This window comes from Crassostrea angulata, chromosome 4, assembly GCF_025612915.1.
Source record: "Crassostrea angulata isolate pt1a10 chromosome 4, ASM2561291v2, whole genome shotgun sequence".
Taxonomy (NCBI): Eukaryota; Metazoa; Mollusca; class Bivalvia; order Ostreida; family Ostreidae; genus Magallana; species Magallana angulata.
In genome coordinates, this window is record NC_069114.1 from 44,686,624 (window position 1) to 44,698,570 (window position 11,947).

Below are 11,947 nucleotides of genomic sequence, written 5' to 3' on the forward strand. Positions count from 1 at the left end.
AGTAGCATCATTTATGATGTTAGCCATCAAAGACTCATTGGCGGTTATATTTGTCACATATCATTGCATATTCTACCTGGATAAATCTCTACTGGAACAAAAAAGAATAAAAGCTGCAATAAGGTTTCACGATTTTATTATCCAGAAATTTACACAAAAGGTGTCTTTTAGTCTGTAACTCACGTACTTGTATTTTCCCAACAAAATCTTCCAGGAAAATGATATTCAACGAACATAAGGAACGCCTGCAGTGTCAATACATTAATATCGGTAATGCAGTTCAGACAATACATGTAAACAACTCAAGTCAACCTTCCATAGTCTTATGGTTTATGAAAATGATAAAAATATAACTCTCTCTCTCTCTCTCTCTCTCTCTCTCTCTCTCTCCAAATACACACACACACACATTTATCCCACATAACTGATTAATATTGATGATTTTTTTTTACGTATGAAAGAATGGTTTATTTTAAAATGATACCGCTGATTGAAATCTTTAAAATATAATTGATTTTCAGTGTAATTAAATGGAGCTTTCACAGCCACTATTCACTGCAGCCAGTAAAGTCAAAATTGTGCTTTGACTAGGAATGAATTGTCACTTTAAATTTCTAATCCTTCACAAATGTATCAGATCAAACATAAATCATGAAGATTTCCTATAGCATACCAATACATGCAAAAGAAATAGAATGAGATTTGGTGCAAACAAATTGCACAAAATCACAACAACTTTTCATGGTTCCCTATATCAAAAGCACCAGGTAACGATCTTTTACATACAATGTTGCTATAATCTGTGTGACTGATGGTATTTTACTTCTATGCATAAAAAGCACTGTAAGAAACACTCCTGTAACCATGAGAGTTCCAAGCTCCGATTCTCATCTCCAGGGTTAGCAAGATCATTCCCCATGGCAACCCACAACTTTACAATTTCACAAATCGGGAGCCTTATACAATAAATCTATTCCTCTTTTAATTTTCAGTTTTTCTCACAACTGAAAGAAAAATGTCGGCTCTCTTGTTGAATGTTTTCACAAAAATGAGAAGTCACTGTTATTTTAAATCAAAGGGCCATATTTCGGCCCTCAATGCTGATTGTTACTGCCCGCTGTGCTTTGCTGAATTTCTTTTTCTCTGCAAATGCTCTCACGTGTTTATCATATCGTGTTGGAGCTTTCTTTCCAGAACTCTGTAATGATAAATGCAAATTATTTGTTAATTTGAGGGGTATATAAATTAAAGGCATTGCTCAAAACTCAGTTCTGATCCGGAATTTGGTTTATCAGATAAAAAATTTAAAAAATGAAATTATAATGGAAAAATACTGAGAAAAACATCTTTAAAGTAAGAAGTTATTAATGAAAACAATGTATTGGGTATTAGTGATTACGAACTTAGAATCACATAGAAATAATACTTAAAACATGCATGAGACGATCTTCTCAAATGAATGTATCAATCACGAAAAGATATACATGTATTTAAGATGTATTTTTTAACATCAGAGTGATGGGAAAAAAATCAAGATTTCTGCATGCCTTTAATGATAAAAAGAATATGAAACCAATTTCAATAATTAACTTTTTAGTAAATAGTAAATGAACCATGTTTTCAAACGATTTTAAATATATTCTCTGTAAAGGTAGTTACATTTTAAACCTAGAAAGGAGTACTGGTACTTTGTGATACAAGGTACATGTGGTCCTCTACAATCAAAGATTATCATTTTACATTTTAACTGACAATTTAAAAAAAAAAATTTAAATGCCAGTTATGCACTTACAGTTATTATTAATTAAAGATATTCAACACAAAAAAATTCATTAACAAGGGAACACAATGCAAATAAAATAGACAAAAATGAAATATCCCGAACTCATACTTTCTTGAGCATATTCAAAGATTCTGTCTGCAATTGTATTATGAAAATAGGTATACTGTCTACAATAAAAATATCAAACAAATACCATACAATGAAAATCCTTCAAGTTGAGAAGTTTATAAGGAAAGAATTGAGGAAGAAACTGAGCGGAACAAAAATCCACAAATTTAAAAAGGTGTAGGGAGAGAAAGAAAGATACTTAGCAAGACAAAAATCGACAGATTGAAAAAGTTACAAGGAGAGATATGAAGACACTGAGCTGGACAAAGAGAGATGGATGACATACCTTTCCTTGCTGTCCCTCATCCACACCCCACTTTGGGCGTACAACGTAATCTTTGTGCGAGGGCATCGGTACTCTGGCTCTATTTATCCACCCTTTATCTCCAGGTCTTAGTTGACTGTAAAACAAAAATGTGATGCAGTATTGACTATATGGCTGTGTAACCAAAATGTGAAGCAGTATTAACTACATGTATATGACTGCATAACCAAATTGTGAAGCAGTATTAACTATAGTAACACAAATATTTTCCTCCAAAAATATTGAAACTGTCTTTGAAGCATAATGTTTTAACATTGAATATAATTTACTGTGAACAAGGTTTTGTAAATCATTCACATCAAAAAAAAATTTCAATTGTAGGCATTATTAACAAAAGGACAAAAAGAAATGAAATGCCCCGTTAATGTTCAATACTGTAAATTCCATATTTTACAAGAGTACTTAATTCCGCGACTTTGCTGTTTTGTATCAAATCACAGGAATATAAAATTGCAATCACCAATTTCTTGTTATAATTTCCTATAGTTTAAAGCTGTCTAAAAAATAAAAGCAAGGTTTTAAAATCTGCGAGGGTTGCTTCTCGCAATTTTACGTGGAAATTAATTCCTCTCTTTTCATTAGGAATCTACAGTATAGGGAAGAATTAAATAAAAATATTTCCTTGTTAACAGTAAATACTGTGTATAGTTTTCTATAACTTCAGATCAGCTAGAGACACTTATACTCACTTATCCTCTCCTGCCAGAGCATTGTTAATGTCTCTTCTAGGTGTCATCCCCTCAGCACTGAAAACCAGAATAATAAAACATTGTTAATAATGAAAGTAAATACCTCACATATATGAATAAGTTATCTTTAGGAATTAACATTTCAAATGAAGGAAGGGAAAATACTAGAGCCTACATATTATGGATAAACAATTCATTTAAAACTTGATACTTTTATGATGCTCAAATAAATTTCAAAGATTTATTATCAACTTAATTACAACCTATGAACATATACATGCATCTGTGTCCTTTTCAGTCATATTTTTTCAAAATACTGTTAACATCCAAACTATAACAATTGTTCAAATCACAGGCACCCGACATTATAAATTTTTGTAATAATAAAAATCAATACCTTATACAATTAATAATGATTAAATAATTTTTAATTATGACAACAATTTATAACGTCAGGTGTCTGGTTCAAATATATTTTGATACTTTGTTTCATAATTCAAATAGTCTAAAATTTCATAAATTTATTTTCATTCCGAACAAAAAGATACTTTAAGAAGTGTAAAATTCAATGGAAATAAAGCAATGTAAACGAAAGAATACAATGTTTTTAAATAAATTCAAATGAGAAATTAAATCAAAGAATATACGCTGATGAACTCTTTGATAGATGTCTGTAAAATTAGTGACACAAGCTTAATAGTCAGAATCATAATACACAAATTCTAATAGGCATATATAGACTTCATTTCTATTATTTGATAAATATGTATGAACACTTTCCAAAAAAAATTCAAATTCACCTTGTCCTCAATAACATTTCAAAAAAAAGTTCTATGGTTAAATAAAAAAGGCTGTTCATTTCAAAACACTTTAACAATGGTAATTATCTATTTCTACCTAATACCATGAGGTTATACTCTTAAAAATAACAGAAAAGAAGCTTCATCACTTGTTAGAGTATCAAATTTTGGGTTACAAATGACTAAGTCTGCTCATGCATTTATAACAATCTATGGTGTTAAAATCAGGATTGTCTTTCATTACTTTTTGAATATACAAGCAAGAACATATAGGTACAAATTACATTATATAATAAATAAAATGTAGATTTATTTTCCCCCAATTCCAATAAAACTGACCTGACTCTTCTCTTCTTTGGCAACTGTTCATAATCTCTTTCTTCTCTTTCCTGTTTGGACAACATTTTAAAGTTTGAGGTCAGGTTAAAGATTGGCCTGGACCACTCATCTGAAATTGAAGAAGGAGGCATTAACACTAGTCTTATACATGTTCAACAAATACTGTTTAGAAATATTTGCCTTCATTTTATTTACTCCCCTTTTGTCCTCATTGTCAGTGGCCGAATTTAAGACTGAGAGAATTACAATGTCTCAAATTATCTCTCTCTCTTTCAACACACCTTTATCTGGGCGAATTCAAGATGGGGTGAAACTGTTTGCAAGTGTAGAAGGGCGAAAATTACACAGGGTAAAAATAGCCCTGTATACAGTTATTACACATGTACATGTAACAATCTTGAAAGAAGTTTTATTAATGTGACCTGTAATACTAGTACAAGTAATGTATAATAATTATGTAAATGTAGACACTGAGGGCCCCATGAACCCAATTCTGTCTAAAGTTAACTGTAAAATACAGAGATTTAGATTTACCTGTATTCTACTTTCACTCAGTTAATGTTTATATGGACAATTCAGTACATGATTATACATACGACTTGGTAAGTTTTATTTGCACTCTACAGTATTGGATACAAAGACGAACACCTACTTGTACATGGAGTACAATGTATTGTTTACAATAAGGTCCACTTACTGATCAGCTTCCCTGCTCTGTCTTTGTTAAGCTTGGTTTCTCTGGGGTGCTTATAGAGGTACATCACAGCTTTACCAATTCCACTGGCCTTTAAACCTTCCTGACTTATTGCTGGGAACTGAAGGGGAAAAGATAGGCTAGATTCTCAAAAAGTTAAATACCTCAAGACAATAACTCCACCACCTGATATTGCTTTTCTCAGTTTTCTGTCTCTTCTCAAGTAAAACCATTAGGCCAACGCTTACATTTGCAGCATAAAAGTGTACATACAAATATTTGAACCCAACTATACCTCATGAAGGATTCGTAAAAACTGTTCTCGGATCTGTAAATGGGGCAGGCTTTTGTCTGGAAGAGGAGCTAGCCATTCCTGAAAATGACCCCAATTTATTACTCATCTAAAGTGAACGATATGCATGTGTATGCATATAAAATCTGTTGTTAAAGGTAACATTCTTCTGTAAAAGATTTTTGCTTTGCCCTATAGCCTTAAACTATTAAAATTATACATATTGTTAAAATACAAATAACAGGTTCTGTCACTTGTTTTTGTTTTGATTTGTTTTTTCATTTTTTGTATCAAGCATTAATGGCAAGTAAGAAACCCAGTTTACAGCAGGCTATAAAGCCCAAAAGCCCTTGTTTTGATACAGAGTTTTGATGTTGATGTGTTTACAGAGACTTTACTTACCGTCATAGCACTAAGAACCCCACAATCCAAAAAAGCAGAGTGAAGATCCGCTCTATAAAATGAAAAATCAGAAACTTGTTGTTATGTATAAGCTTGATATAACGTTATTAAAAATAACAGAAAAGATTTTTTTTAAACTGAATATATTTTCATAGAATATCTTTACATTAATTGATCTTATAGCAGGTACAATCTACATTTTGATGTTAATCATCACATTTTTGAATAATTCAATTAACCTGACCCCATATCCACTTACTTTTTTAGTTGAGATACAACATGACCAAGCATTTTTAATTTGGTAATTGCTGGTTTCTTTCTCATATTTAATTCACGGTCATCCTAAAATTAAACAAGACAGCAAAATTAGATATAGCTGTAACTTAAACAAAAAATCTAAGTACTTGAGTTTAATATAACAAGATAAGCGTGTGACAAGGTCCAATCAGACTGGGTACAAATTGAAATGAATCACAATCTTAATGATACGATTATTAATGTAATAGTTCGGATTTCGGCAAACAACCAAATATAATGATTAAACAATAGTTACCTCTGCGGCCTCCTTCATCTTGACAATCATGTCTGCAATAAGATCGTCATTGTCATTAATGATGTCCACATCTCTTCTCCTCTTCTTTCGTTTTCTCATCTCTTCCTTCTTTCTCATCAGCATCAAGTCAAAGTCAGACACAATGTCATCTCTAACAACAAAATGTAACAATCAATAGATACCTTATAAAAAATAAGTTCTGATTGATAAAACAAAGTTATAAATACTTTGGAAGGAATTTCCAACTTATTCTTATGTGATTAAGATAAGGACTATAACTGATTACTGTAGATTCCTAATTAAACGCAAGGAATAAATATCTGCGTAAAATCGCGAGAAACACATCTCCCAAATTTTAAAATCTTGTTTTTATTTATCGGACATTCATGTATATAAACTACATGAAACTATGATAAAAATTTGGCACTTGAAATTTTATGTTACACAATTTGATGGAAAATGGTTGAATCGCGGAATTAAGTACTCGCGTAAAATAAGGAATCTACAGTAAAAATAAACAAGGCCGTGGACTTGATGACTACTATGACAGTTGACCAGAGGCCCATACTTACTTGTTGACTCCCTCTTCGTCGGATGAAATGTCTGGCACTACCTCCTGGTTCTCCACCTGTCCTGTCACCCCCGCCCCATCCTCATCATCAGACACCACCGCCTTAGACTCCTCTGTTAAAAGTTAAAAAAAAAAAACATATGTCACAAAAACTTTATCTAGCATTATTATTACACAAGAAAACTCAATTATTTTTATATTTACATATATACATGTATATTTTATCATTCGCTTAAATATTTTACTTTTGCTTCAATATCAAGCCTATTGTCTTTTTTTTGTTATGTTTCTCTGATTTCAACTTCTACTTCTTTTTTGTAAATAATGATGACCACAAACTAAATCAGACTTGGTATGTCTGTGTATACTGAATATGTGTATACTAATCAAAATAGAAAGAATCTATCCATATATAACATGTATACTCACTTCCTTTCTTTTTCTCTTTTTTCTTCTTTGCTGCTTCAACATCTGCCTCTTCAAATCCCTGAAAATTATTACCAAAGATGTTGATACACACATTCCTGTGTGCAAGTTCAACTCAATAAAATAAAACTTTTCTTAAATACATGCATAGAAAAATTCAAGATTTAGTAAATGTCCAAAATTCCAACAAATTTAAAAAATGAATCCTTTAACGTTGCTTAATGACAAAAGAAATACAGAAGGGCTATCAAAACAATCTATAAACACGATGTTCTCTTTACTGTCTTTCAATGACTCACCTCAAATTCTTCATCTTCATCACTTGAACCAAAGATGTCTGCTATCAATTCACTGAAAGACAAATAATCCAAATATTTTAGTGAGATTCTTCTCCAACTCACGCAATGTGATCTTGTTTTGTTTACATATGGTGTAAATACCAGTACCAGCAATGCACTGTATTACACAGGCCCCTCTTCCTACCTCGAAATATATCAAAATTCAATGAGGGTTTTTTAATTCTATTTGGAGATTTCAATTAGAAAAATTATTGTGATCAAATCAGCTCTAAGTATTTCTATTGACAACTTGAAACTTTACACAGTACCGATGTGTCAAAAGGAGAAAAGAATTAAGCAACTTACTCTTTATCTGTATCATTTTCATCATCACTGCCAGGAGCTAGGGAGAAAACAGATCATAAAATTAAATCATGGCAGAAAAAAATTTTCCTTATAAAAAATATAAATCTTTTGGTATAAATTGAATTTTGCATTAACCTATACCTTTTTTCTCCTTTTCATCATCACTTCCACCTGCTGGGGATGCTGATCTACTACGTGGAGATCCAGAACGGCTTCTTGAACGTGACCTACTTCTTGACCCAGATCGGCTCCTTGGAGATCCAGACCTTGAACGTGAGCGACTTCTAGATCCAGATCTGCTTCTAGAACCTGACCTACTTCTGGGAGAGCCAGATCGGCTCCTTGGAGACCCTGACCTACTTCTTGCAGGAGAACCAGAACGACTTCTTGGAGAACCAGAACGACTTCTTGGAGATCCTGACCTACTTCTTGGGGAACCAGACCTACTTCTTGGAGAACCAGACCTACTTCTAGCTGGAGATCCTGACCTACTTCTAGCTGGAGATCCTGACCTACTTCTAGCTGGAGATCCTGACCTACTTCTAGCTGGAGATCCTGACCTACTTCTAGCTGGAGAACCACTTTGACTGCGAACAGGTGAACCACTTCTGCTTCTGGTTGGAGATCCACTCTGACTACGCTGTGGTGACTGACTTCCACTCCTGTTGGATCTGGGTGATTCTGGGGATCTTGGTCCATCAGGGGAGGCAGGACCACTCCCTTCTGGAGATGCTGGCCCCTGGTCTTCAGGTGATGCTGGGCCGTCAGCTGGAGATGGGGGTGGAGACAAAGGTCCTTCTTCATCAGACCTGGGGGGACTCCCACTGCCTGTTGGGGATATAGGTCCTTCAACACTACCTGTAGGTGATGCAGGGCCTTCTGGCTCTGGAGAGGCTGGTCCATAGTCGTTGGGAGATCTGGGACCATCACTTTCTGTGGGGGAGAGGGGGCCTGCAGGGGATGCTGGGTTAGACCCATCTGGGGATGCTGGTCCACTGGCTGGGGAGGCGGGGCCCTCATCATCATCTCTCTCCACTTCTTCCCGTTCTACTTCCCCTCCATCACTAACATAGTCGTCATCCATCTCTGCATCTCTGTTCCTGGGAGATCCGATATCGCTCCCTGCCTTTTCTACATCCATACCCTAGGTTAAGAAAATAACAACAAACTTAATTGCTCATGGTTCTAAAGACAAGAAAAACTTCAAAAAGTCTACTTTTCAAAAATATTGGATTAAAAAATATTTATGAAAATTTAAGATTAAGAAAAACTGATTCTTTGTACACGATTGCTTACTCGTATTTCAGTATATAATACATTCAGTAAGAATGGTAAAGTTATACTCGTGATCAATTTGATTTTGAATGTGATCAAAGCTCATCTGTCATTTGAGCTCTGTTTCTAAGTATATTAAGCAAAAAATAACACATTCTAACCTCTTGTGATTCCTCTTCATGGTATGTTGGTTCATCCATGACAGGAGTACTGCCTCCACTACCTATATATAAGCATGCATATATCAATAATTACAAACTGGATGCATAAAAGCTTCTCATCCTATGCAAATCTACTTTAAATAGAAAACTAAGGTATGAATGGAATCCGAAAGTTTATTAACAGGTTTAAACAAAGCTCAATCATTCCAAGCCTTAAAGGATCACATCAGATCCACCTATCTAAAGGTGTAAATCATCTCCTAATGCTAGAACTATATTCTTCTGATAAAAAATAGTTTCATTCAGATATATATAACAATAATCAGAGGGTCAGCAGAGGAAGCGTTTTTTTTTTATAAGTTTGGATTTTTTAAAATAGATTTTATACAGATTTTTGTGCGGTTTAAGGAACTAATGTTCAACTTTCTATTCATCCCTTGTTTAGAACCATCTATACATGTACATGTAAGCTGAGATACTCGTTAGCAGATTTTTAAAATCATTCAAGCTTTTTTAAGGTTTTATTTTTTGATAACTAACCATATGGTTTTCAACAATCCTTTTCATGTGGTTATATGCATATTGCTTGAGAAAATTCAAGTTAAATCTAAACAGTTTTCTTTAAATTAAATTATTAACATTAAATGTGATATAGACGTGAAAACGTTATATATAAGAACAATGTTCGTCCTTCTATATGAACATAGTAAACATAATTCATAAAATTAACAAAACATACATTTTTTACTGATTTGTAAACATTTATATTATACGTTTAACTATTTTCACAATAAAGTAGATTACAACATATATAAGAGTCAAGTACATACGAGGCGAATCATCTATATCCATAGCTAGTTGTTAACAGCCAATGTAACTGCCTTTTATAGAAGTCCTGTGACAAAAACTAACAGTCGGATATTTCACACGCGAAATTCTCCATTTCTAGTAAACAGGAAGTATGATTTTAAACGACCCCTAGCGGCAGAGATCTAACGTTTCGGCATTCGGCAAACCTCGGTTAATTTGAATGCTGGTGAACTCGGCACCTGGTAAACCCGGCACCTGGTGAACTCGGCACCGAGAATAGTGAACTCGGCATCCGGTAAACTCGGCACCTGGTAAACTTGGCACCTGGTAAACTCGGCATCTGGTGAACTCGGCATTAGCATAGTATTCATTTATCTCTTTGTTTCTATACACGCATTTTTGAGAAAAAAATTGATTACACAATGTATACGACTGCATCTTTATCATGGAAATGTCTGTTTATGAAGAAAGGTAAGTTTTTCAATGTAACTTATTACTTGCGACCACATTTCAACAGATACGAAATAATTCACTAGCTACTGGCTTAACATATATTTTGAATTGAATGAGTTTATATAATTTATGTAAGAATTTATCTTTCTAAATATGAAAATTTTATGAACATTTGCACATATTGGTTGTTATATGACCAGTTTAGTTTCATCTTGGCGCGATGTTCTTCACATTCATCAATGACCATATCAGATGCGCTCCCACGCTAATTACGGAGAAAATATGCCTAGTTAAAATATAAATTGGGACAATTAATCCATATAACCATATTATTGCTAAATGTAGTAAGAATACTTACAGACAGAAATAATTAAAGGAGACAGATTGAATATCAGAAATGTATATTTTGTGGTTTTTAAATCATTTTCTTATCATGTCCTTAATTTCTTGCATTGTAGTATGTTTACTACATTTTTTTTTACCATTAAAGAGCAACTTTTTCACTTGCCACTGAAATTATTGATACTGTGTGAACTATAATATTGCTTGTAGTTGTATATTCAATTAACTCACTTTGCAATTTTGTCTAATTTAATTCATTAAAATCCTTTCAAGAACAACAACGATTATTACATGTATATTCTTATAGCTACATCCATCTTTTTATTCATTATGCATTTTAAACATAGGCACAACGAATAACAAAAACAGTAATAGCAATTTTGATTAAAAAAAACTCAGTAAAACAAATCAAGATATTTTAAATGCAGTAACAATAACAAACATACTTAATAAGTTAAAGACATTTTTACATTACAAGATGCACATTTCACGAAGGGGGGCACAGCTGTCGATATCACGATATCTGAACGAATCACATGCTCAAAGCTGGTGGTCCATAAATAGAAGCACAGCCCTTTAACAATTCACTCGCAGTGATCGATCTTTCACAGAAGCATTTGTACACTTGTTTTTAAGAAAGACACAAAAATTTGAAGATGGGTGGATAAGGCGTGTAAAACGCCCATACACGGTCGGACAAGCTACTGAAAAATTAAAATATAAATAAATCTGATATTTTAAAAAAAATCATTTATGACAATATATATTTAACATACCATTGATTTTTAACCTATAAATATGTTCAATACTTGAAATATGTCGACTCGAACAGGCGTATACGTATCAAAACCTGCAAATACTGTCAATTTTTAGAACTTCAAGACATTTTCTTTTATAGAGTGAGTCTGTGCTCCATATTTTTCTCATAGTCTGAATAAGGTCGATCGGAAAACAAACCGATTTCAATCAACAAAAACGTGGAGAGATGACCCACTATACATTAAAAATATAATTTTGTATCCCAACAATTGAATGTTTTGAAAAAATAATACAAGTCCGTAAATTTGTGGTCAAAGTCATACATTATATCTAAACAGCCTAATTCGATGTGTCCGAAATGGCTCAGTGGTTAGAGTACCTGACATAAGCTAACCTTATATATCTAGGGTTTTTATGTTATGGGTTCGATACCGCCAAAATATTAGGCAATATTATTTTTCTTATCTTTTGTTAAATATATTAAAACTGAAGGTAGTTAAAAATTGTGCTTTAGCAAACTT

General features: G+C 33.1%; 1 protein-coding gene across 3 annotated transcripts; it reads right to left on the reverse strand.

The window, feature by feature from the left end:
- Positions 1 to 119: 119 nt before the first annotated feature.
- Positions 120 to 10,019, reverse strand: LOC128179969 (protein IWS1 homolog). Of its 3 annotated transcripts, none has more exons than XM_052847692.1 (17): positions 9,893 to 10,019; positions 9,063 to 9,124; positions 8,163 to 8,770; positions 7,768 to 8,090; positions 7,627 to 7,663; positions 7,282 to 7,333; positions 6,986 to 7,043; positions 6,558 to 6,669; positions 5,986 to 6,136; positions 5,692 to 5,774; positions 5,433 to 5,484; positions 5,034 to 5,111; positions 4,742 to 4,859; positions 4,045 to 4,153; positions 2,906 to 2,962; positions 2,178 to 2,292; positions 120 to 1,198 (listed from the first exon to the last, which is right to left on the reverse strand). In XM_052847692.1, the coding sequence occupies exons 1-17, from the start codon at positions 9,912 to 9,914 to the stop codon at positions 1,073 to 1,075; spliced, it is 2,163 nt and encodes a 720-aa protein (XP_052703652.1). In that variant the 5' UTR covers positions 9,915 to 10,019; the 3' UTR covers positions 120 to 1,072. The 3 variants fall into 3 exon arrangements, with proteins under 3 accessions (XP_052703652.1, XP_052703651.1, XP_052703650.1); XM_052847691.1 differs by having other exon boundaries at positions 8,139 to 8,770; XM_052847690.1 differs by having other exon boundaries at positions 7,768 to 8,770.
- Between the last annotated feature and the right edge of the window lie 1,928 nt (positions 10,020 to 11,947).

Coding starts and splice junctions, on each gene's coding strand:
- LOC128179969 (XM_052847690.1), bottom strand. CDS start 9,914: ATGGATATAGATGATTCGCCTC. Junction 7,334..7,626: donor GAAAATGATACAGATAAAGA/GTAAGTTGCTTA, acceptor TTTGTCTTTCAG/TGAATTGATAGCAGACATCT. Junction 6,137..6,557: donor GACGAAGAGGGAGTCAACAA/GTAAGTATGGGC, acceptor TTTTGTTGTTAG/AGATGACATTGTGTCTGACT.